Source organism: Sinocyclocheilus rhinocerous, unplaced genomic scaffold, assembly GCF_001515625.1.
Source record: "Sinocyclocheilus rhinocerous isolate Xijiao unplaced genomic scaffold, SAMN03320098_v1.1 scaffold282, whole genome shotgun sequence".
Taxonomy (NCBI): domain Eukaryota; kingdom Metazoa; phylum Chordata; class Actinopteri; order Cypriniformes; family Cyprinidae; genus Sinocyclocheilus; species Sinocyclocheilus rhinocerous.
Genome location: NW_015626046.1, coordinates 362,368 through 390,310, shown reverse-complemented (window position 1 = coordinate 390,310; position 27,943 = coordinate 362,368). Strand labels below are relative to the sequence as shown.

Here is a 27,943-nt window from a genome sequence, read left to right as displayed (position 1 = left end):
ATTTGTCTTCCGGGAAACATGCAAGTGTCTTCTGTTGCTTTCGAAGGCCAGTACTAAATGGAAAAAAAAAAAGATATTTCAACAAAATAGGAAAAATTTGGACATCCTCATCCTGTTCAAATGTTTTCACCCCCCTCTTAATGCATGGTTTTTCCTTCTGGAGCATCAGTGAATGTTTGAACCTTTTTTAATAGTTGTGTCTGAGTACCTGTCCTCAGTGTGAAAAGATGGATCTCAAAATCATACAGTCACTGCTGGAAAGGGGTCAAATATGCAAAATATGCTGGAAAACTGAAGAATCTGCAGGACACAGAGGATTTTTCTGAAGAACAGTGCTCAGTTTAACTGTTCAGAACAAACAAGGGACTCATGAACAACCATCACAAAACAAAACACAGTCGTGGATCATCCAGGTAACCACACACAGTATTAAGAACCAAGGGTTCCCAAACTTTTGAATGGGGTTATTTTAATAGTTTCAGCTATTTTTTTGTCTTGTGGACTATATGTAAACATCTTTTATGTAAAATATCTTACTCAGGACAGTACTAAATAAAAAATAACATGCATTTTGTATGATCTCTCTTATTTTGTTACAATTATTCACATATTCTGCAAGGGCTTCCCAAACTTTCGCATGTCACTGTATCTTGATCATTTTGATAACGTAGGAAAACAAAACAAATTTTCCTAGGACAAAATTATAGCACTACATTTATGATATAATAAATACATAAATAACTTAAAACAATTATTATTATTATTATTAAGAATTCTGAAACTATCAACTAGTACATATATATGTTTGTATACACAATGTACATTGCCATTTACCATGGATATATGCTACAATATATAATGAAGATTTTTTTTTTCTTTTTCTCTAATTATTTATTTTCTACTCTTTTTAAGTTAGGCTAAAGCTGTATGCATGTGTGAGTACTATATGTTGTATTGTTTTTCATGTCATGTCAAGAAACATTAGAGACGTATTGCTTTTGTTTGCGAACGCTCATTTTCCAGTGTAATATCCATTTTTTATTTTTTAATTTGAAAAATAACTTACATAAATCTCTGTACTCAACCATACTTGACCAAGACATAGCCTTGGCATGAACACATTGCACCAAAAGAAAAAGAAAGAAAAAAAAAAAGAAATACAGAAGGCATTTGAAATAGAACAGAACATACCTTTGACATCATGAGACATTATCCCACTTCCATAAGATTTGACGATATCTAGAGAGTTTGCTTTAATAGAGATTTCTATACAAATTCTGTAGATTGTGACAGACGTACACAGAAATCATAAGTAGACTGAAAGCTTGATAAGTAAAAAAAAAAAATCATATTGGTTAATCAGAAAAGTTTATTTTCAAAGGAAGAGGTATAATGTCTCAGTGTATATTTCCATTCAGGCATTAAAACTATGATTCATAAACTTCTCAGATATAAGAAGCCCTGATTATTACTAAAAAAATAGAAAATAAAAAATAAATAGGTCTTGGCTTGTAAATAAACGAACAAAAATATATTAAATGACTTGCTTTCTTGAAACGAAGAAATAAAAACCAAAGTTATATTGTGTGGCAATATCATCGTCCCAATGTGCATTTCTCTGCAGACAGCATCATGCTCGGAAAACTGTACAGCACAATACTGCGAAATTCAGTGAGCTGCAGCCGTCTCCGGTAAAAAGATCTCGTGAAATTTTAGGCTCTTTTGTCAGGAATACTGCAGCTCATATTTCCGTAAAGATATAAAAATCCCTGGTCACGTTTTTCCCTTAAATTTGTCAACAAAGTATGATTTTACAAGGTGGAATGTCCATTCGGAATGTTTTTTTCAAATCACATGGTAGCATTCACTCCCCATGAAAATCATGCACTAGTGAAATTTTTTTTTAAAAATAATAGAAACTGTTGAAAATGGCTGATCTGATTCGTTTTTCTTGTCATCTTTTTTTGCAAGTAGCAGTCTGAGTTTTTTTTATCCCCTTTTTTTTTTTTAAAGTTCAGCTAAAGTTGTGTCCATGCAACAAAAAACATATTTCTTCTTTAGGTCTCATACGGTATCAAGAGAAGTACTTCAATTTGATCTTAAAAGATGATTCAAACCTATTATCCACTTTTTTTTTTTTTTTAAAGTTCAGCTAAAGTTGTGTCCATGCAACAAAAAACATATTTCTTCTTTAGGTCTCATACGGTATCAAGAGAAGTACTTCAATTTGATCTTAAAAGATGATTCAAACCTACATTTCATCTCTCTATTGACTGGGGAGTGAGGCGCTCATTCCCACTTCATATTCTTGTTTTGTGTGTACATTTATGGGTCTGTTGGCATGGCTTGACCCAAGGAACACTGTTAACCCATGTAGATACAAATACATCAACATTAAAAGAAAAGAAAGTTGAAGAGAACATTTCACCCCATTTCAAAAAGGGCTTCTGAAGAACTCGACTTGTCAGTTCTCAGTTCAGACTCATCTCAAATGGCTTTAAATAGGTTTTAAAAGCAGGAATTGTGACGTTCCTCAAGCTAAGGAGGCCATTTTCCGGCTTCGTCTCGTCCCTGCCCTCTAGGGGTTGCTCTTTGCACACAATGTGTGTGGCATTTTTTTGCGATGCAAAATCAGGACCGCTTTTTTCACCCCTAAGAAACAAGCTCTGAACACACAACATCAAGCATGCAGTGTTACCGGGGGGACGGGACCTGTCGCAAATCTCAAACTCCACCCATTGGCTGCTACAATAACGCTAGATTTCAGGAAACTGCTACGAGCGTCCGAACGGCCCAGACCCGCTGTCGAGAGATGACTGGGAAGCTCTTCTGGTCAACGGGGCCAAGGTTGGGTCAACCAATGAAGAGGGAGGAAAAAGCTTGAACCAGCCAATAACCATGTTGGACATGTCCAGATCATCTAAAAGTATCTGAGCGGCTCCCATGAAGGATTTGTGGTCCATACGTCCATAGTCTCCCCACACAATGATCTATGATTGGAAGAGAATAAACGGTCATCAATATCAAGTCACACTCACAAAAAAAAAGACAAAAAATTACTCTAAATTAGAGATAGACCAAGGCCATGCCTCATAATAAAAAATGTAAAAGCTAAGTCAATATATTGTAAAAAAGGTTTTGATTTAAATTAATTTAAATGTATTACCTTATGTCATCAATATCAAGTCACACTCACAAAAAAAAGACAAAAAATTACTCTAAATTAGAGATAGACCAAGGCTATGCCTCATAATAAAAAATGTAAAAGTTAAGTCAATATATTGTAAAAAAGGTTTTGATTTAAATTAATTTAAATGTATTACCTTATGTTATTATGCTCATATCATTTATTCAGTCATTAAACTGTATTATATATGACATGGCTTTATACATAAAAAATATATTTTTTCAATAAATAAAACAATATTTAATATAATTTTACATTTATACACACATATACATGTATATATTATATATACAATTTATATAAATATTTTACAATTTAAATATATATATATATATGTTATTAAATTCAATTAAATTGTAGGCTATTCAAATTTATTTGTCGACTATTACTACAAACTAGTTGATAAAGGTATTGCATCTGTGCACAGTGACCTAATAATGACCTAAAACTGGTAAATAAAACCATTAGTGACGACATTTTACCTGTAAAACCTTTCGTTTTGTTACTCACTTTCCCTCTGAGCTGTAGCTGTTCATGCTGCCGTCAGTGGATTCGCGGCTGGCCTGCCGGGTCATTCTGCTTCTCATCTCTACGGCCAGTCCCGTCTCTGTGCTCCTCTGGATAGTGCTGCGCAGCTTCTTTCCTCCTGCTTCTACAGAGACAGAGAGACAGTTCGTCAGTCAGGATATCAAGATGTCTCAAGCAGAGTGATGAAGGTCACTTTTCTGCACATCGCCCAACACGCGGCTCAGATGTGACAGCTGATGTGTTGTTGATCCAGACACACGTGGTTCTGCTCCCACAGGATGGGCCGAATTCAACAATTTTTGTTTTTGATACAGTGCAGTTTTTCTGTTTCTATATCTGGGCTACAGACATGCCATAGTGTCAGTTACATGAGATGCAGGGTGATTTGACATGACGGGTTACGCAGGTGCACTGAACCACAATTAGGCATGACCAAACACCTCAACCTGTGTCAGCATCCTCTGAGCTGAACAATTCACAACCGTCATAAAGAAAGAAGCAGTGCGTGTTAAATGCAATAACCAGCCTTTTGACTTTCATTTTAAACAGTGATGTGTGTAATGTATTTAATGTTAAAATATATATCAATTTAACATGCATAAAGTTTAAGAAAGACATTCTTAGTTTGACTTCCTAAGGATTGTAAACACTTTGACATTTCAGCTCAATCAGCAGGGTTATTTTGAAACAGGACTACCTATTTGTCAAGAGTTTGGGAAACTTGTTTAGAAATAATCATTATTTCTGTCTGCAGTTTTGTCTGGTGCTGCTAGTGGAGCAGCTATTACATATTTTATCTTTAATTACTTATCTTTTTAATTATACAAGGCTTCCCAATGTATGCTAAAGATACCATAACAAAAAAACATTTTTGAAATATGTTTGCATTTTTCATTTGTATTTTGATTGTTTTATGCCTTATTTAGATTTGACAGCTAACTATAACAAAAATCTTATTGCATATGTAGAAAAAGAAAGCACACCCCAGATTCTTTATTAATGTCCTAAGTTGCAATGTTTCCTGCCACCTGTAAACCACCTACAGTTAGAGTAATGACTATATTACTTTGCAAAACAGTAGTTTATTCCCATTATTATGATTCATTGCACAATTTTACCCAAGCAATATGTCACTTGAGGCTAAAATCGCTGTTAAGCTGTTAAACAGGTTCTCTGGTTGCTTATTGCTTTAACTTGATGTCCAAAATTGATGCACATCCTGTTATTTTACTGCCTAATATGCAAAAATGATGAGGATGATGCAGTAATGTGAGGGCTATTTAGAATGCAGAACCCATTTTCAATAGGTAGGAGAGAGAAGGCTGGCTACAGGAAGCATACATGGCTGAGATTAAACCATTCAATCACAGCTCACACACGGCAGGCTTGATTTTCTTTTCATTCAATGTCATCCGCCTCTGCTTTCGGCCCTGAGACGTAGCTGAACACAAGAGGATGACGAACATAGCGGCGGATGTGACTGTCCTTTTCTGTACTAACAGCACAGTTGTATATAATAATCAAGAACTCCTAACGGTTGAGGTCTTGTTGAACTTGACCGAGATAAACCTGAGAAACAACGATGCACAATGTCAGAAGACTCAATTCAACCATCCCTTAAACCGACAGTCCACCCAAAAATGAAAATACTGTCATCATTTACTCTCCCTCATGTCGTCGTTCCCAACCTGTATGACTTTCTTTTTTTCTGCAGAAAACAAAAGTAGATATTTTGAAGAATGTTGGTAACCAAAGAGTTTCAGTTCCCCTTGACTTCCATTGTACTTTTTGTCCATATAATAGAAGTCAATGGGAACAAAATCTGTTTGGTTACCAATATTCTTCAAAATATCTTCCTTTGTGTTCCACAAAAGAAAGTCAGTCATACACGTTCGGAACAACATGAGGGTGAGTAAATAATGACAATTAAACTTTTTGCATAGACTGTCGCTATTAAATGGTGTGACACTGTGATCTTGATGACAATTAAGCACATTTCTCCCCCAAAATTGTCATTTTAAATAAATAAACGTATTAATAAATTAAAATACTCCTATATTAAATTGTAAAGTATATATACATTATGATAGTAGTTGTGTTGCACTGCCTTTGATTTATGCTGGTTAAAAAAAACACTGTATTACAGTATTATTCTTGTAGTACAATAACAATAACCATCAAAGTACAATTTCTGGATTCATTATGGTATTGACAATTTGGGAGAAATGTGCTTAATTGTAATGAAAAAAATCTATATCCTTCGTTTTATTTATTAAAATAAAATAAAATAAAAAATGGGGGTGAAATGTGACCTGGACATCTTATGAGATTCACTCAGTGATGAATATATTAATGTATTAACTAAAATCTGGTTGCACCTACACATCACACAAAAGGTATTTGTTCTGCAAGATATGAAAAGTCATCTGATATTTCCAATGATATTAACCTCTATAGTGAATGAAGGGGGAGAAAGAGAGAGATGCTGTAGAGAAAGGAAATCAAACACCTTCAAGGTCATAACACATGACGATGCTTGAGTCCCACCAAAACACACTGCACGACTATTAAGTGCTATAAAACCGTCACAGCAATTTATGCACAAGAATAACTCTTTTCCTGACAGCCATGCACAATTCTGCTCATCATTTATGTAAACTCCACCAGAAACCATAAATGACCATGAACCAAAATAAACTTGAATGAAACAGTTGGTATGCTCTATAAAACCAAATATCCTGCAAAACGCATGAACTTTGACATGCAAGATGCTCATTTGGACATCTCCACATGTGACACATCTTACCTCCATCCTCCTCATCGAAAGAATTCATGCAGGGGAAGTAGACGGCCAGCGCTTCGAACGAAGCCGACAGACTCATTCGGCTCTGGGAGCGCTGCATGCGGCCGCCGGTGCTGCCTGCACCTGTGCCCGTGGTGGATGTGGCATCGTGGCTTTGCCTGCCCATGTTTACAGCCGGGCCGAATGGAGAGGATGCTGTAGTGCTGAGACTGCGGACGATGAGCTAAACTCAGAGTGCAGAGTGCTCTTAAACAATATTTAAACTGCAGCGAATGCAGGACGGGTTCTTGCTCCAGTCAGGGTTGGTTTTGGGTTCTTCAGCTGGAGAACGTTCTGCGTCGACTGATCTTCCTGGAGTATGCAGCACTAGTGTGCGTTCGGTGCAGTGAAGCTGTCGGCTCTCCTCAAGCTATCTCCTTTCTAACACGTACAGGAGGGGGGTAGGAGGCGGAGCCTGGCTCCTTTTCTTGCATCCTCCCCCAGCCAATCAGAGGCAGCGGTGTGGCTCAGCACTTCAAATGCTCCTCCAGGCACATGAGCTTTACCCAGAGATACTGCAAATGTGTGTGTGGCCATTAGGAACATGAGCATCTCTTGCCCTGACTGTCCACATCCCAGTCACCCACAGTTCACGCGATAAACACACACACACACACTTGCACGCACACAGACTGATAATTCCACCTTTCTCTCCGGCTCTTAAAAAGACAAGATTTATTTTGCCGTGCTGACGTGCATCTTTTATCTCGGGCCTCCACCTCTCTCTTCACTATCTCCCAATGTAAATGTTTACCACAGAAGATGTCCGGCTACAGAAACAGCTGAATCACTGCTATCCCAAAAAAATATCCCCGCAAAATGCATTGCAAATATTTGCGTAGTCATAACAGGAATAGCAGCCATATCCAACCACTTTCAACAGCCACTCAAGGCGTCACATTCAGAGAGAAACAAGAAACTGTGTGTCTAATGTGGGCTAAAATATTAGATTTTTACATTATGCAAAATTTACAACCATGATAGCAGGGTGCGTTCTATGACAATGCTATGTGGTTTCTACAGTGTTATGAAGGTCAAAATCACCCAAAGTCTCTATGACATGGATTCTCAGTCTTTGATGCCAAGGACCTCTTTCCTAAAACCTAATGACAGCACATTTATACTATATTTTAGGGCTGTCACGATTCCTCTATTAAATTCAACTACTTGGTAATTAAAAAATCCTCGATTGCATTTTGCCTATGTCAATTAACCGGCAAAATTCCGGAAGTGGCACGAGACTCCATGAAAAGCATTATTAGACCGTTATCTAAGGCTGCACAAAATATTAAAACCATTTAAAAATCATAATAAAGCATAGTGCTATTGTGAATTCACAAAGGCTGCGGATTCAATGAAATTCATACTGTATATGCGCTGCGGGTTTAATATGCACTTTATTTCTATGCATGTAGGTTACGTGCATCTCAGAGCGGCTCCGTTCACAGTAAATGCTGCTCCACACAAACTGCTATCACTTACATGCGCGGATCGTCTCAAACTCCATCTTTGCATATACTGAGTCTAAGTTGCTTATAATGTTCATCTGGGAACATTGTGCATCATTTTATCAGATTTATAAGGTAAACCATTTATAAACCTATGCCAACACAGGAGAATACATCATTATCTTTCTAAATATGCTAACTGTTCATCGCGACTTCAAAATAAAAGTTTAAACCCTCACTCTGAGTTTGCATGTTTTGATGTCCACATGTTCTTGTTCAAGAAATGACAGTAGTTGTAGCATTTCTATAATAAAGTAGTGGCCAAACATTGAAGTATAAATATTTTAACAGCATTTGAATTACATGTTATTTAGTCAATATTAAACAAGGATTAGATCATGCTGTACAGTGTAAAAACAATAGTTGGCACCCTATGCAGGCATTTGATATAATACATAATGTAATAAAACAACAATCATAACTTATGTACATTATGTATTTTAATGGTTTTGTAAAAAAAAAAAACGCAATTATGTAATTAATGCAAATTTGTATTTCATTAAGATTTTATAAAATGCATTTTAAAATAATAACAGCATTTGAATTACATGTTATTTAGTCAATATTAAACAAGGATTAGATCATGCTGTACAGTGTAAAAACAATAGTTGGCACCCTATGCAGGCATTTGATATAATACATAATGTAATAAAACAACAATCATAACTTATGATTGTATTTATGTATTTATGTATTTTAATGGTTTTGTAAAAAAAAAAAACGCAATTATGTAATTAATGCAAATTTGTATTTCATTAAGATTTTATAAAATGTTACAATAGAAACAGTTGTATTAGTGTTTTTACAGCCTTGTTGCGCATAAAAGACTTCATTAAAAACATTTTAAAATCATAATGTTTACATACACGCGGACACACACACACACACACGTATGTGTGTACATGTGTATGTCTTTCATATCTGAGTATGTGTTTTATATCTGTCACTATTGTGATCTACTCTGGTACTACTCTGATCCATTATGGTTCATTTTGACTTGTTTATGGCTATTTGTGAGGTCTGACTTTCTTCTAGCAGACATGAAGGAACATAACACGGTGTACCGTTACTCCCAAACCTGCCAGAATGCACTCTCATCCTGATTCACTGCCAAATATGAGACAGGGGGACATCTCATCATCCTCATAACACAGCAAAAGGAGGGAAGCAGACAATTACGGCCCAAAGACTGAACTAGCCTAAACTAGACTTTGACTGTGAAGCTCACCAGGACTGACAGCCTGAGAATGGAAGATGGTTTTTAACACCCAAAGTATTAAATGCTAAAGTCAAACAAAAATGGTAACGACCCACGTGTACAAATTGCACAATCTGAGACTTAAACGAAGCACAAGCAAACTCAATTAAGTCTCCTGAGCTATAAAAGTGCAAATAAAATACAAATTCCCCCTGGGTTACCACATATGCCAACATTCTCTACAACTTCTCTATTGCAAGCAGATTAGCTAATACTTAGCACAAGACTTAATAATTCTGGGAAATGTTGATTAATGATTCATGATTCACATATATGCAGTCTGAGACTTACAAGCAAAGAACTACAATATAAACCAAATGTAGTCAACACAATCAGTCATAAGGGTTCAAAAAAAGTGCAGATTAGAGGAAAACATTTATGAATTAGTGTATTCAATCAATCAGCCACTACACTATAGTGGCTACTACAAAAAATACAGATACTGGATAGGCTGTACCACAGCTTCCTTTGTACAACAACCACTTTATCATTAGCATTTCAAATGAAAAAGCCTCTTCATAATGTTTCCCCCTGCCAATTTCCATTGTAAATATCTATTCATCTACGCAAGTTGGTCACAGTCATTCAGTAAATGGATCAAGAGCTTCAGCTGGCCTACAGTCCCATTATTTGGACAAATGTCAATTGTTTAGAACTATGGTTTTAAAACACTGTCCTTTAAAATGCCACTTTGAGGTGAAGAGTAAATGTTACTCAGGACTAGTTCATCTACACCAGAAATTTCCGAACTTGTTTAAAGTGACCAAATAGATTACTCAACGTCCTTTACATGAGAACAGCAGAAACTCTCCAAATCTTCAAGCACAGACTTGCTTTTTTCATATGAATACTCTTTTTTGCTGTTGTTGTTAATGACTTTGTGTCAAATTAAAGAATGACGGTGTAAGGAAGCTGGTATTGATCTTGCTAAGCTGCGGCAGTGAATGTAGAAAATACTCATTTTGTTGATTTATGTTGTGACAGCCATGCATAGCTACATTTCCCTTGATTCTTTGCAGCATAAAAATAGCACAAAATGCATTACACACACAGTTTACTCTGTACTCTTCATTCTCTAAAAGCTTCCTGTTGTAGTCAGAAAAGTGAGAAAATAAATATGATGAGAATGAAATCTGAAAATTTAACAATTTGTCTATTTTATAAAAGGTTATATATATATATATATATATATTATTTCACATTTTTTATATTTTAAATACAGACAAAAGAAGAGTCTGCGCATGCCTGAGAGATGAAAACATCTCGTATTACGTGAATTTCAAGAACAATTATTTATTATAATGTTCTTTAAATTCCTGTAATATGATTATTTATTTGTATAAATCATTCTTTATATCAAAAACAATGTCCATATCGACATGTGAAACAACTGAACAAAAATGGAGATCTTTACAAATATGACTGAATTGCATTATGAATTATGATGTCCACATCAAACCAAATTTCAGATTAATAGAGGTCATCGAGACTCAAATTAACTGGCACAGAACTCGAGCACGAAAACAAAACCCATGAAAGCACGGACAGTCCGCTCATGTCTGATAGATGAGAACATCTCATATTACGGGAATTTAAAGAACGTCACATGTGAGAAAAACACAAAGATGTAATGATCTGGCAGTGCGCCGTGAGATGGGGCAACAGCGTGTGAGACTGATGATGTTTTGACCAGCTCAGGCAGCCGTGTGTATGTGAGTGTGTGTACGGATAAACATTTCTACTGAACGACATGTTTACATCCTCTCATACCTACCTTCTTCTCTGCACTATGTCATGCCACACCAGTTCAGAATAACCAACACAGCATCAGAGAATGTAAAAGTCATTAGCACAGGAACTCAGAAAATTCAACAAAATGACGCAGAATATCATCACTGATCATCATCGACTGTGTGTGCATTAAAAATCAAGGAAAGGTTTGGGTCATTCTGCACCTCAAAAAAACAATAAATAAATAAATATAAATAAAATGTTTTGCATTGAGAAAATCATGGCTGCTTTTAGGACCATTCTTTTTTTCTTCCATTATGACAGTATTTGCATGACAATTAAACAACTCTAATTACCATAATGTGAATAATAATACTTTATTATTATTATTGTTGTTATCAAAACTAAACTAAAACTAAATTCAAATAGCATTAATTCAAACAAATACCATCATAATATATTTTTTCAATTGCACTTTACAAATGTTCTTAAATAATAAGAATCAAAAAATGATTAAATAATATTTTATATAATACCTTTTATATAAGTTATAATGACACTTCAGGTGGAAATCCACTTTTCACAATTTAAATCAAGTCCAAAAAAAAAAAAAGTTTTGATTTTGATGTGAAATATGATGGAAAGAATAGGCAATAATAAAAAATCCTGCACATTGTCGTAGGTTTTCACAAGTTGCAAGTCTGGGATGTGAAATATGGCCGGACATTTCTTGACAGTTTTCATGAGATTCACCTTTAAAAATCACCTTCAAGTAACATTAAATAGACATAATGTCTTTCTGTCAGCTGTGAAGTGATAAACCTCACACTTTCATTCTCTTAACACGTCTAACAAAGAGACGGGCGATTCAGATGGAGGGGACGACCACTTCCTCTGCCAGTGTGTGGACAGATGGAGAAAGACAGAAAGAGAGACAGAATAAACTTTAGTGCTTTACTAACGGCTCAGATCGATAGAACTGGCATCTGTGCAGCTGACTGAAGCCAGGGGTCACCAAACTCGGTCCTGGAGGGCCGGTGTCCTGCACAGTTTAGCTCCAACTTGCCTCAACACACCTGCCAGGAAGGTTCAAGTATGTCTAGTAAGAGCTTGATTAGCTGGTTCAGGTGCGTTTGATTAGGGTTGGAGCTAAACTCTGCAGGAGTCCTCCAGGACCGAGTTTGGTGACCCCTGGCATAAACAATAAATATAAGACTCTGATCGAGATATTTGTTTTTAAAGCAGACAGTCATCATGTAGGAAAACAACATGCATGTGTAAAAAGATTAATTCTGCAGGGCTGAGATTCAAAACAATATTGTCTACACATGGTCATCATCAGAACTGAGGAAAAAGGAGAGCTGAAGATAGTTTGGTTTCCCCCCTCAACTGCTTAGTAACTCAAGTGTCAGATGAGGAACAGGATCACTGGACTATTTCTCATGAGCTTGTTTTTGAAATAAGGAAGTCCATCTATGGCTGAGTCTTTGAACACAGAGACATTCATGAGACGTTCACTCAAGGACAGCAGACCCAATAAACAAAGACTGACTGTAAGATGAGTGCGTCAAGTTCTTTGACAATGGCATCAAATGAAAACAGAAAACAGCAGCACTACAATATTTTAGAGATGATGCAACACAAGCAGAAAATATGAACACATATTACTAAAACATTCCGTTTCCAAATGCAATGAGTCATAAGAAAAAAAAAATGTGTGTGGCATCAATGCGTCACCGTAATAATAAGACCTCCTTGGTGCAATAGAATAAAACTGTTGCACCATACTAATGTTAGTCAATTCTTTAAAAATCAAAAAATCTAATTAATTACATGCTATATTAACTAATTAATCGAATGAGCTACTTTTCAACAATCCACCAAGACCATTGTCGGAAACTTAGCTGATATCACGAGCACATTAACATATGACCTCACACATTTACATATCAAGGCATTTCGGTATTTAGCAATTTAATCTGTATTGATGAATGACAGTATGAAAGAGGTTAGTCAGACATAATTCTTGAAGAAATAATTCACAGCCCATAAGATGTAGATGAGTTTGTTTCTTCACCAGAACAGATTTGGAGAAATGTATCATTACATTACTTGCTCACCAATGGATCCTCTGCAGTGAATGGGTGCCATCAGAATGAGAGTCCAAACAGCTGATAAAAACATCACAATAATCCACAAGTAATCCACACCACTCCAGTCAATCAATTAACATCTTGTGAAGTGAAAAGCTGCATGTTTGTAAGAAACAAATCCATCACTAACACGTTTTTAACTTCAAACAAGTCCTCTATCCATAATATTGCTTTTGCCAGTGAAAAGTTGCCTCATCTGAATCAGGAGAGGACTGGACTCGTGTGGATTACTTGTGATGTTTTTATCAGCTGTTTGGACTCTCATTCTGACGGCACCCATTCACTGCAGAGGATCCATTGGTGAACAAGTAATGTAATGATACCTTTCTCCAAATCTGTTCTGATGAAGAAACAAACTCACATCTTGGATGGCCTGAAGGTGAGCAAAGTTTAGCACATTTTCATTTTTGGGCGAACTATTTCTTTAAAGGTACTGTGGCAAAACTGTCAGTTTAAAATTAAGCATCAGAGAGAGGGCGGAAAATGGTTATGAAAAACAAAATTTTTGGTGCAAGATGCCTTGAATGACATTATAAGTGGACTTCATAGTACAAAAGTGCACAAAATGCAACAACATGCAGCGTTACAATATAATGTAGCTTATATTTCTTACAGAAAGGATTGTGTAAATGGCAGAGGCTAAAACAGCAAAAGCAAAGTATACACCGAATGTCTCATTTAATAAAACACAGTCAGACCATAATTAAGCCAACATTGTATCTTTGTAAATCTGGTTCATACAGCAGTGCAGCATCTGATCATCTCTGTCACCATGGTGACACTCTGGCGGATATGCATTATCTTTATCTTTACAACCAATGATCAGTGATAAACCCATGACGATCATCATGACCTAGCGCAATGTAAATTCATTTTTGTAACTGTTATCCTTGACAAATGAGTGTAACAGTTTTTTTTTGTCAAATAAATCTCACAATTTAAATGTAAAACTCACTACAAACAACTCAAACAGTGGCCCCTATAAAAAATTAATAAATAATTAAATAAAAAAAATGTGTTTGTTCATTTATTAAACTGCTATTGAAGAACTTATCAAAGACAGAGGCCGAGTCTGAATAAAACTTTCCTTCTCCAAACACTAAATTTAGGGTTTGCTGAACATGATGTCCGCAGAAGAGACGTGACAATGTGTGTATCCAGCGAGTCCAGCAGACAAGATCTACAAGAGAACTGAGCCGGCTTATCTTCGGCCTCACATACTCACAAAACCCCACTGAGACCAATTACATCCTCGTCAAGCCAAAGCACAGCGCTGAGATCAGAGCTCAGAATAAGATGAATTACCGCTTCATCCGCGCATAGCTTTGCTAATTTCCAGGATCGACGGAACGCGGCTGGGCTACATTCCACCTTCTGAGAGCCGTTCATTTGCATAAAATCTAGTGAGGGGATGAGAGGGGGCCGTGGAAAATCGGATCAGAGGAAAAGCTGCAGTTCGCACAGATCACTATGGCTACAGAGAATGTGACTTGCTCTGTTTTGTGTACGTTAACCAGGTTTGTTACAGTGGAAGATAGTCGTGTGCTACTTTCTACAGCCGCATTTCACCGTACATGCCTTCTGCAAAATTAAACTTATTAACTTGTGAGATTAATAAATGTCTAGTCTAGTTAACGGCAATTTAGGACAATTTACTTAATTAGACCATGTTCTGTATCCGTGTTCAACACTTACATCTATCATGTAGCCGGATTCTTGTCAGTAAATGAGGGCATGAGTACCAAAATACCAGAGTATTCGGAAAAGTATAGCCCAAAATATAAGTATGTTACTGTGACATTTTGGGCTGTTCCTTGTGTTCTGATTAGTAGAGGCTTATGTATGTCAACCAATAATTAAAATACTACTATCAACATCAAAAAACAGTAACAAAGCTAACATAAAATAAAATAAAATAAAATAAAATAAAATAAAATAAAATAAAATAAAATTAAATTAAATAAAATAAAAATAAAAATAAAGAGTGAGTAAATGATGACAATTGAAACCATTAGATGAACTATTCCTTTAAGGCCAGCTTTGCTTTTTTTAATTATTATTATTATTTACTAATACTAAATTATTTACTTACAGTTATTTTCTTTGCATATTTCACTGTGATAGGACCAAGTATTTAACATCCAAAATTATATCCAGCAGCTTTAGATCTGTAGAGGTCAGAGGTATGTGAATATATGGAGACAAGTTTCTGAAATGTGGCAAGAAGGAGCTGACGTGATGTTCATTATCAGTACAGAATGTTTGTTCCACCAGACGATGGGTTTCATATGCTGTTCTGTAAGGTCAGTCTGAAAAGTTCTCACCATGTCAAGTTGTGAGTGACCTTTACTGGGACGAGCTCCAAACGTTACAGGCTGAAACTTGTCTGTCTGAAACCCTTTGTCTGTTTAACCTCACGTTTATTATAACTTGTAAACACACTTGCGAAATGACAACTTTCCATGTGAGCGGCGCTCTCAACAGCGCCAAAGGTCTGCTAGCTCCTAATGTATTAAATAAATAAAATAAACTGGGAAAATACGGTATCTTATAAATAATAAATTCTTTATCTTTTTTTTGAACAAAAAATCAGGTGCTTAGCATTCAAAAAATGTTGTTAGCCAGGTCACCTCAGAAGGGCTCATAAAAAAAACTACAATTAATTTAAACCACAAATAAAATAATAAAAAATAAAATAAGGCCAGAACTCATCATTTTAAGGGCATATACAAGGATTTTGCGAACATTCATACTAGTTTAATTTTTATCTTAGATAATAGTTTATTAACCACTTCTGTCAGGACACAAAAATGTGCCTCTAAAGTAACTAAATGCTTTTAAAAAATGTGACACCAAAGTGTACTGTTTTCATGTATCTGCTCCTAATCTGGTTCAGTTAAACAAGCAGGCCGACAAGACGGACCCGTCCCCTGCGACGCCGCATTACCCGCCATCTGCCCGTGCCCAGTGATGTCCCTTCTGCTCTGCCTCAAACTGAATTCTCTGGAAACGGACTGGGGAAAGGTGTTTAAGAGCCACTCAATGAAGCTTTTCAAGTGGGCGCAATATTTTTCCAGGCTGTCTGTTTCCCAAACCACATTGTTAACAAATGAACACAGCATTAATCCTCAGCAAAACATGCAGCATGGAAAATCATCTATAAAAAAGAGCTACAAGAGGCTAGCAGTAATTAAAAGAAAGTATTTTTAAACAGGCACGTGTGTGTGTGTGTTTGGAAACAGTGAAAAGCGAACGCCTCCTGAATACCTTAAAGCCCAACACATGCAGCAATATGGAAACCCACTGCCCTCTACACATTTAAGGATGCACAAAAATGTTGTGCTACCTTGCTACTTTTCAGTGCAAAAACCTTTTTGAATCAGAAATGCTCAGCACTTTACATTCCTAAAAGTAAAGGATCCAACAGCGATGCAGAACCATTTTGGGTTCCCCAAAGAACCTTTCAGTGAACAGTTCTTAAAAGAACTGTTAAAAATAATAGGTTCTTTATTGACATTGTTGGTTCCATGAAGCATCCATTGCGCAAAAGGTTCTTCATGGAACCATCAATGCCAATAAAGAACCTTTATTTTTAAGAGTGCAATATAGATAAGCAACATGCAATAAGAGTGCAGTAAACTTAAAAACACAAAAAGAGATTCTGTAGCGTGCGCAAGCCTCAATGGCACCTAGAGTGAAAACCGCTTCCTTGTCCGGGAAACATATTTGGATGGGTCTCGCTCCTGTAGCATATGAGCCCTCCATGAGAATCGTGGAAGCTCAAATGGCTCAAGGACTGAAGGCTGAGGGCACACGGATGAGATTACATCGATTACACTGATGGGCACACCAGTGGTTTCAACTTTCCCAGGATGCATTAGGAGCCTGTGGGATTTTTTAAATCTATTATAGTGCTAGAGAGAGAGAGAGAGAGAGAAAGAGAGAGAGAGAGAAAGAGAGAGAGAGAGAGAGATGCTCCATCAGCTGTGGATGTGGGATCTTTTGTATCTTCCTACAGGAAAGAAAAATGTGAGACTCTCAATATCTCAATTGCTTCTTCAGAACAGCAGTGGGCCAGAACAAAATGTAGATTTTTCAAATCTGCTGCTTAAATTTAGCAAAAACTGCTGGCAATCAAAAGTCGGATTTCGATATGAACTCCAACTCCAACAAAATCTCACAAAACCAAATAATCTGAGCTAACCTGTCCTCAATACTGTTATACTTTTAAGCTCTTACCGAAAACAACTCTCTCAAGGAGAAAATCTGAAACAAACTTGATTTATTTCAATGAAACACACCTAAGAGCTAGATCTGCATGATAAATAGTATTTTAATTGTGATCATGATTTATGCTTCTCTCAATTAGCATCTGTCAGCAAGCATAATCATCTGCGATATTTGCCTGGTTATTTATGCAATTATTTTTTTTTTTCATTTGACATTTGCATTATCTTGCACTGACAACAAGCTTCCACAAGCTTTCATTCATGTGGTTTGCCAGATGTCAAGAGTTTCTTTCTTTCATTTAACTCTCATGTTGTGTTCAAAAACGGCGTACAACTTCTGCTTTGGGGGTCAAATTGACCCCCACTGGCTGCCATTCAATTTGCCAAAAATCTTCACTATGAAAAATACTAAAGATTTATGTAAACACACAAAACTTCTACTGTAGCTTGTCAGATACTAAAAAATATAAAATATGTCAGAAATGTAATAATTCCCTTCTATTTTTAGTGTGTTATTTCTATTGTGTTAGTGGCTAATTTGACCCACATAATTTTTAATGCAAAATCAGCTGCACAGATGCTAAATAAAAAAAAAGAAATAAAAAAAATCAGTTTTTTTTTTTGTCATGACTACTTGTAGGTAATATATTCGCACACTGAGGTGCAAATAACTACAACAATTTTTCATAATTTGTACTTACATAATTGTACAATAAATGCTTTCTGTTTTTTACCTGACTCTTTAGCAAATTGCCTATAGGCTTTCCAAAATGCATCTGTGTGTCAAAACTTTGCACGCACATTCATGAAATGATAAATGAAAATCTGGAATCTGAGGGTGCAAAAAAAATCAAAATATTGAGAAAATCGCCTTTAAAGTTGCATATTACTAATCAAAAATTAAGTTTTGATATATTTACGGTAGGAAATTTACAAAATATCTTCATGGAACATGATCTTTACTTAATATCCTAATGATTTTTGCAATTAAAGAAAAATCGATAATTTTGACCCATACAATGTATTTTTGGCTGTTGCTTCAAATATACCCCAGCGACTTAAGACTGGTTTTGTGGTCCAGGGTCACAAATATTCAAGAAATATGGATTCTTAAACATCACACTGATGTTTACACTGTTTTATACTGTTGCTTTAATAAAAAAATTAAAAAAATGAACATAATTTGCAATTGTTGGAGTGAATACCAGAAATTTCAATGGTTTATCTTTTAAGAGAATCTTCTTCTTGTACCAGATTTCATATAAAAAGTATGTTTATTTAAATAATAAATATAAACTATGTGGAAACAAGATGTGTTAAACCATACAAGTTGACATTCTCTTGATTTGTGCTTATATGTAAAAGTGTAAGAATTCTGATGCAATCTAAAATGACCATAATCGTAATTAAAATTTTTGAGCAAAACAACCATAATTATCAGTTTAACAATTATCATGCAGCTCTACTAAGAACTCTTGAGCCTTAAAAGAGCCGTATCCGAGCCAATCCAACCTTGTGTATTTGTCAGGGTGAGCATATAAAAATCTGCGGAGAGCACTGAACATCAGGTGTTTTCATCTGCACTTGCAGCTCTGGCCTCTTTGCTGACACAGATCTGGAGGCAAGGGAAGATCAGCAGAGGTTAGATGCGAGATGGTTCTCCATAGAGCACTGGGTATAATTACAAGAGAATTCAGGCCTCCTAAACGCAGAGAGGAACAATCGGGCACCATAAATCAGAGCGATGATTCAGCTTGGTCATGAATAAAACTGCAAGGCTTCAGCTCCATGAAGCTCTCTCCTGTAGAACTTGTCATCAAAGATTAATTAGAGAGGTCCACATGACTCCAGCGGTCTCTCATGGACACTCACAGTGCTGAGATACAGTAATTTAACCTGGAATATAGTGGGCAAATTATTCCATGTAAATACAAAATGGACATACACTAAAATAGCAACAGCTATGACGCTACAATGTTCTGTGATAAAATGACCCGATTTGCTGCTCAAGAAATATTTCTTGTTATTACCAATGTTGAAAAATGTTGTGCTGCTTAATATTTTTTTGTGGAAAACATGATATAGACAGGATTTCTCATGATTCTCGTATGAATAGAAAGTTCAAAAGAGCAGCATTTATTTGAAATTTGAAGATTATTACAAAAAATTGTCACTTTAGATCAATTTACAGCATCCTTGCTGAAGATAAGTATTCATTTCTTTTCAAGTAATCTTGGGTTCAAAGTAACACAGACTGACCATGGTGCCCCTCAAAAATAATAAAAAAATAATGCCCCTGCAAACCTGAATGCATTATTAAACTATGAGCAATAGCAAAAATAGCATAACTCCAGATAAAAATGCACACATGCATTTTCTACAGTGTTTAAATCTGCATGCACCATAAAATAAGTCTTCATGGCGAAAAAGAAGTGAATTAGACGTAGAAGACAACAAGTCAAGAGATCTTCAGCAGTCCAGTGTGTGTATGCGCATTTCAAACACACAAAACCATCTTTTTACTCAGTAAAGGCCTGGAATAATCTCTTTTTGAAACATGTATCTGTGCAATATGCCCTCTCTAAGACGCTGTCAGGCTTTCTGAATTAAGCACAACAAAGTGGAGCAGGAAGCAGCCGGAGAGTCGGACTCGGCTTTGAGAAACAGGCCAGGGATTTCAAACGCCTGCACGCGCACGCCACCTAAAAGCTCTTCCTGAAAAATTGATACGCTCTATGATTCACATCTCGTGAGGTGGTGTTCAGAGCTGCACATCTCAGCCAGACCCAATTTCCTGTAGTCAGTGAAAGTGTGCCACTGTATTGAGCGTGACACTGAGCAGACGGTTCCAAATAAAGCACCAAATAAAACAGCACACCGGACCTCAAAACCAACATCCATTTCTCACATGTTTAGTTGGAATTCTCATTTGTCTCCAAACGGAAGAAAATCTGTCTGGTCTGTTTTGTCTCTTTTAGATATCATGAGCAACGTACTGTATTGTAATGTAAATTATATGTCATATTACATAAAAAATGATAGATGCAAACAAGATAAGAATAAAATGTCCACAATATGCAATATATATATACAGTGGGTACGGAAAGTATTCAGACCCCCTTAAATTTTTCACTCTTTGTTATATATATATATATATATATATATATATATATATATATATAAAACTGGAAAAAAGTTGAAGTACTAAAATGACTAAAACTAAAATTAAAATAAAAGCATAAAAGCTAAATAATAAAAGTTGAAATATAATATAATTGCACATGCAGCATCTCAAATGCTTGTCTTGAGCAACATTATTATTAGCCGCGTTTCTACTGTGGGCGTGCTAGTGCGTGCCAGGGACAGTCGCGTTTCCACTGTCACTTCCGAGGCTTGATCGTGCCTCGTCGGTGCTTCCTCGGGGCCAAAGGCCCGGGTTTTTTTGGCCCGACGAAAACCTTGGGGTAAAAAGGGCCAGCTGGGGCAAGAGGAGTGGTTATGAACAAAGGCGGAGTTTCTCCGCGTCTGGAGAGCCTCAGCACCGCGGATCATTTCATCAAGTTAACAGCTATAACACCAGCATTAACGACTTTAAAAATAATTTTAGTTCAAAACTCACTTTCAGACAGCAGCGAGTGTTTGAAATAACTTGATCCGATGTGGATTATGATCACCATACAAGGCAGAAATATTTATAAGTGATGCAAAAGACTATGCACGCTAGCCATTAACGTTACCATAGTAAACATGGTAAATACGACGCTTGAAGAAATCGGACGTCAGCTTCTTATTCTCTATCACAATCGTGTATTTATTTAGTAACATATTTTATCTGTCATAAGTCTCGTCTCAAGAGTTTAGCTCCGCGTAGCTTATGTCTTCTGATAACTTCTAATTGTTGGTGAAATGATGGGGTTGCGTGACATTGTTCCTGAGAGACGTGTAAAGGGCGTGTTTTAGTGAAGCACAGCGGAGCTTCTGGCCCGACGGTGGAAACGCAGCGTGATTTTGGCCTCGGTGCTACAGGTCCGAGGCTATTAGCCCCGCCCGGCCTGCTTAAAGCACTGGCTCACACTGGCCCGACAGTGGAAAAGTGGCTATGGTTAACTAAATATAAAAAAAAAATTTCATTAATTGAAATAAAGCTGAAATGAAATAAAATATTAAAACTAGTTGAAAATCAAAATGGAAGTTATAAATGTTGCCTTTGCAACTAACTGAAATAAAATAAGTTTAAGTAGTCAAATTACTAAAACTAAGATTAAAATGAGAACTGAAAATATAAAAAGAATAGCCAATTCATATTATTAATACTAATAAATACTACATCTGGCAACAATTGCTAACAAACAATAAATAATAAAATTTAATAATTAAAAATAATAAAAAAGCGACTTTACTTAGTGGATACAACATCCATTTCCCTTTTTATTTTGTGCCAATTTCCCTGAATTTAGAATTTTTGATCTCTTGAACACACTGGATGGAAGTGCTGCTTTAGGCACAAATTGTTTTTGCAATATTTCGATTTTCTGCAAGAAATAAATTCACAATTTTGGTATTCTATACCATATCTTAGATGAGAACAACTCTAATGGTAATGAACAATAATAAATGATTTTAGAGAAAATGCAACAACAACAAAAAAGAATACTATGCTGCCAAATTTCTTCCAACAACAACAAAACAACTGTTTGTGCTTTTTTTTTTTTTTTTGCAAGCAAACACTGTTAATGGAAGGATGCTTAAAGACATTACAGACAAGCAGAAGACACAACACACCCCACGAGATATGACAGAGTGCTACAGTCCCTGTCAACCAGCCCAACTTATTAAAAACACACTGCCGACCACCTGCCATGTGCAGGCTGAGCACGAGCCGTCTGATGGGCTGTGTTCATTTCTTTGGGCATGTGATCTACCTGCACGCCACCATTCAGACCTCAGCCAGCCGGTGGCAGCCAATGAGGTGATTAGAGGATGAGTGTGGGCTACAGACAGCATAGAAATCCACTGACCTCAGGATAAACCGAGTGACATTTTTAAAAGAGTGTTTTTATCAGCCGCTCATTGACTCCAACAGATTAGATAAACATGACCACACTGGAGAATACACTCACGGCTCCTCAATTACAGCAAAGCATGGAAACTCTGGACAGACTGAATATGGGAGAAAACGCATTCTGTGCAGAAATGATGTGAAGCATAACTAGAGCTTAGAAAGTGCTGTAAAGAGAAATCAGTAATCTATAAAACAACTAAGAAGGTGTCTAAGAACTGCTGTGTACTGCCAAAATATTTGCAGTTTTTATGAGAATTAATAGTGTATTTCATAAAAAAAGTCTAGTGGTGATACCATGGTACAATGGTGGTGTCAGATGTCAGTTCTATAACGTCCAATACCACGTTACTGAATTATTATTATATTACATGTTATTTAAATGGTAATCCAAATTACTACAACTGCTGTCCAAAAGTTTGAGATCATTACGATTTTTAATCTTTTTAAAAGAAGCCTCTTATGCTCACTAAGGCCACAATTAATTGATAAAAAAATATTATTATATTTTTTTTCTCCAGGATGCTTTGATGAATAGAAAGTTCAAAAGAACAGCTTTTTTTAAATTGAAATCTTTTGTAACATTTTAAACCGTCACTTGTCGTCAACTTAATGCAACACTGACGAATAAAAGTATTACATTTCCTAATATTAATTTAAAACAAAAATACTTTGACCAGTTGCGTAAACCATCTTGCGCAAATCTTATTTAAGTAGCATAATATTTATCATAATATCACAGAATGCCAGAGTAATTCCAAAGTAAATGTCCAAGAAAAATGGTACAGTATTAACATGGTAAATGTTTGAAAAACCATGCTTTTCTGGACATGTACTATAGTAATACTATGGTATTTTCATATAAATCATGATACTGAATGTGAATATATTCATAAAGCATGGAATTTAAATTGTACAACAAGGTACTTTAAAGCATACCATAGTATTTCCACAGTACATGTCCAAAAAAACCTGGTAATATCATGTTACTTTGTGTACATGCCATCATAATGCAACAACCCTCTACCACAACTCAAACATATTCAAACTTTATGTACATCATTAACAAAAAGACTAGGTATTACTATGATAAAATATACAAATACCATGTTTTTGGACATGTACTATAGTAATATCATGGTATTTTGATATATACCATAGTACCAAATGATTATATTTTTATGTAGTCAAAGAATACTATATTATTGCAATGATAAATGTCCAAAAACATGACATTACCACAGTACATGTCCAAAGATCACAGCAATACCATGTTACTTTATGGCAAATAAAACAATCATAATGCAACAGCACAGAATGATCCGAACTTTAAGCAGCTGGATATTCATTAATTGCACACTCGACTGAAATGAAAAGCTGCAAACAGTTGGTGAACTTTTGTCACTTTAGAGAAACGGCAACAGAAAGAAAGAATGGTGTGAAATAGAGGGTCTTAATTATTCGGCGGTCCTCGGTCCTGCGCCGACCCAATTTACACTTTTGAGAAACAGGCTGTTTAAACAAAAGCTATTAGGTTGTTAGAGCTGATACAAGAAAAGTAGGCTCATTAAAGGGTCGAGAAGAACATACAGACAATAAAAGGAAAATAAAGGATGCTGAGTTAGAGACAAACATGAAACGGACAGACGTTATTGGACTCCTACCTGTCTGGCTGAGCTGCGAGGCGCTGCGGCTCTTTCGGCTCAACCCCACGACCGCTGCCATCTTGGCGCCGATACTGGAGCGCCGTTTCTTGTCAACGGTTCCCACCAGGCTCACGGCCGTGTCCGACTGGCTGCCGTCGGTCTTCACCAGACTGCACATGTCTCCGCCGATGCTGGTGCTCTTGGTCATGTTGCCTCCGGCTGCGGTTTCCATTTGCCTGTTTTTCATTTTGGACGTAAATTCACTGTCAGTGACGGCCCGTAGAGGAGAGACAGAAAGAGAGGAGGAGAAGCGGTGGAAGGGAAGAGTAGAGGATGGATGGATGGATGGATGGAAGAGAGAAAGGAGAGAGTTAGGTAAGTGGAGGGTGAAGGGGAATGGAGATTCAGGTCAGAATAAGGTCAAAGCCAAGGTTAAAGGGTTTAGGCCTCCAATCAGCTCAGGCTGCTTCACAGGAAAGTTTTGGGATGGACCTGATGTACTAGCTGTTAAGTTTTAGTAGTCTAACAACAAGTAAACTGAGTAAAACAAAGAACAGGGTATATTCAACTACTAAAACAGCGTCAATCTACAATATTAAACAACCGTCGCTAGTTCTCTCAATAGTGCTCACGCTCATGAAGCAAACTTACTGTCATTTGAAATCAAACAAAGTGAAAAGAGGCTTGCAAGACCTTGGACCTTAAAAGCCAAAGTGAACACCAACAACACAAAATACTCACAAAATCTACTAGTTAATTACTACACATCTGCAGTGGTCCACATACTATTCATAAAACTTTTGCAGTATACTGAACACACTAAAAAAAGTATATTCTAATGAGTACTTTTATATTGTTTTTCAGTTAAAATGCCTAAAAATCTTTAGATATTGAGAAGCGACAATGCATACGACTTGTTTTTTAGAGATCGTATCTGCAGTGTAACTTCTAAAATAAGTACATGTTGTTTCAAGGATGTTTAGATATTTTTTTACAAATGAAAAAAGACTTAAAAACTCAATAAAGAATTGAAAAAAAATTTCTGTATGCATGTAATACCTGGATGACTGATTATGTTTGCCAAAATGTTTAGTATATAACAATGAGCTCTGTGTGGAAAGTAGTATCCAACAAAGCAAAGAAAGCCGCAATTTTTAAAAATCACCTTCTTTGCTCATATTTGATTGGATTACCAAAAGTTAAGACACTTTGTAAAAAAAAATAATAATAAAAATTAAAAATATATATTTTTAAAGATGATAACTAAATGGTACTAACTGAATTAAACATGCAATGTAATTAAATCATGTCACAATGTAGCATACTAAATTTTTTAAATCACGTTAAAATTAATAAAATACTATTATTAATAATAAAATATTATTAATATAAAAATAGCATGCACTATTTAGTGTATATACACAACACTAGAACATATGAAGACTGACAATAAAAAAAAATAACAATAAACATGAAAATAAACATACAATGGTTATTGGAGCTATCTTGCTACAAAAGAGTCTGCCGTTAGCATGATGCTAATGTAACAAAGCAATATTTATAGAATGATAAGCATGAAAAATACATAGCACAGAAAGGTATAGGAGAAAAAAGTATAATTTTCTGAAAATTTTAGCAATACATTTCCATGCTGATAAAATAAATTCTGCTTCCCCATCATCTTGAATGAACTTGAGCTTGTGGTAATGCATTATGGGATTGATGGGAGCACACCTATATTGCCTTAAAATGCTGTCTAGCAGCTCACTGTGATTCATTTAAGAGTCACAGCTAACACACATCCCACAAACTGTTCAAAAGCATAAAAACTTGCAGCAGTTCACCCATTTCATCCTAACTGAAATGAACATCTCACGCATGAAGCATTCAGTGAAATGACTGAGTTTGATCTGTTACGTTCACTTATTCAGCTCTATACCACACAGGCTGGTCTATTTTTCTTTCAGCATTACAAAAAAAAAAAGAGGACACGTGTAAAAAGATTAAATTAGCATCTCACGCGGCTGTGAGCGAACTGTGAAGCGAAGAGACAAATGACTTCCTGGAAAAAGGATCCTAATGAAATCTTAATGATTATAAATGTGTTTAAATGATACGCATTCAGCCATAGGTCTGCTCTTCTTCATCATCAATGCAATTAGAGCCACAGAAACATGCGACGGAAATCAATGAGCTCTGACAACATGTTCTTCAATTACTACAATTAGCCTTTTCAAAAGGCAGCTCTGTCCAAAAGCCCTGCTCAAATACAGCCGTGCCACATCAATCTGTCTGTAATCTGGTAATCTTAGATCCTGAAACATTTGGGACTGATATATTTCACGAGAAAGAGTGGAAAATACTGTTGTAGTATCAGTATAGATCACTACACGCTCTACAGCAGTGAACTCCTATTTATCCCCAGTCAATTAATGAATTCTGTCATTAATTACTCACCCTCATGTCGTTGCAAACCGGTAAGACCTTCATTCATCTTCAGAACACAAATTAAAGGGGTCATATGATGTTGCTAAAAATAACATTATTTTGTGTATTTGGTGTAATGAAATGTGTTCATGTGTTTTTTGAACCTTAAACCGCATATTGTAACACTACAAAGAGAAAGGAAAAATTTAAATCGCATCATATGACCCCTTTAAGACATTTTTGTTGAAATCTGAGAGCTTTCTGACCCTGCATAGACAGCAACGTCAGCAGCATCACACGCATACGTCATTTATACAGAAGTACAGACAGACACAAGAATGTGTCCTATGTAAACAGCACTGAAAAATACTCAAAAATTATGATTTGTTGCATTCAAAGGTTGATTTCAAAATGCATGTACATGTTACATTGTCAAACCTGCTACAAGGGGTGCAATAGCAAACTACAGCTCAAAATGGCATTTTGTAGAGTCAGTTTTCAGTTTAAGGTCTACTATTGTCCTTGTGGAGCAGTACGACTTGAGCAGAATCAAATGTGTAGAGTATGTTTCTGGCCCGATTGCAGCGATACGAGTCTCTGGGGAAAATCACAACCTAACACAACAATCAGAGAGTTAAATCACGGCTCTAAAGAGATACTATTCCATTGACTGATTGATTGGACGGGATGCTGCCAAATGCTATATTTATCATGCAAACAGCTCCCTCCAGCAGCGCCACACGTGAGATGTTGGCAGACTCTCATGTTTTCACGGAGAGAAGTGTCGCACCGCCGCAGGGCTTCAGATGGCCATTACCCTCCTCTCATCACTGTAATGAGAACGGTTCAAAGCGCTGTGACCGACACAAAACCCAGGTGGAGATTAACGCTGGACGCCAACTTACAAAATCCTTCATCTGCTGTGATGACAAGACACATCTGTCTCTCTGGATTATGTCTCACCACCTGATTGACAGAGGGAATTATCCGTGCAATAGTTTGCAAACAAATTCACAAAGACTATAAGAACATTATGTGGTTGTACTTAATGGTTTATATGGATAGACAAGGACTAATCTGTAGTTTGAAAACCTGGCCACAGGTCAAAAACACCAAAGTCTGAAGACAGTGTGTCTCCTAACAGTAACTTCTCAAAGGTGCACATCCATCCAGATATAAACAGTCAACAAGGCATTGCTCCAGACTGGTTTCAGAAGTTTTATTTTTATTAATCGTGTAGAGAGTTTCTAGAAGCAAACCATACTAAAATACACTGAAGGGCCTGAAGCCTTTTTGTTTATAAATGTCATGAAATGAAAATGGCATGAGAATATGTATGTCACTCCTCCAAACTGAGTTAAAGTAAAAAAAAAAA

The 27,943-nt window shown here is 36.2% G+C and overlaps 2 protein-coding genes and 1 long non-coding RNA gene across 3 annotated transcripts in view; all 3 read right to left on the bottom strand.

Annotated features, from left to right (window-relative positions):
- dcstamp (dendrocyte expressed seven transmembrane protein) overlaps positions 1–1,200 on the bottom strand; it is a 5,972-nt gene extending 4,772 nt beyond the window's left edge. Inside the window, exon 1 of the mRNA XM_016514312.1 lies at positions 1,192–1,200. Coding sequence (XP_016369798.1) covers positions 1,192–1,200 — 9 coding nt within the window. The remainder of the gene's footprint in view (positions 1–1,191) is intronic.
- A 639-nt stretch (positions 1,201–1,839) lies between these two features.
- On the bottom strand, positions 1,840–2,775 carry LOC107709678 (uncharacterized). The gene is made up of 2 exons (XR_001636521.1): positions 2,252–2,775; positions 1,840–2,117 (listed from the first exon to the last, which is right to left on the bottom strand). It is a non-coding gene; the product is annotated as an uncharacterized LOC107709678 (long non-coding RNA).
- Positions 2,776–3,693: 918 nt separating this feature from the next.
- Positions 3,694–27,943, bottom strand: part of LOC107709709 (regulating synaptic membrane exocytosis protein 2-like) — a 171,978-nt gene continuing 147,728 nt past the window's right edge. Inside the window, exons 29-30 of the mRNA XM_016514305.1 lie at positions 24,160–24,404; positions 3,694–3,839 (exon numbers count right to left, since the gene is read on the bottom strand). Of these exons, the coding sequence (XP_016369791.1) occupies positions 3,694–3,839; positions 24,160–24,404 (391 nt within the window). The remainder of the gene's footprint in view (positions 3,840–24,159; positions 24,405–27,943) is intronic.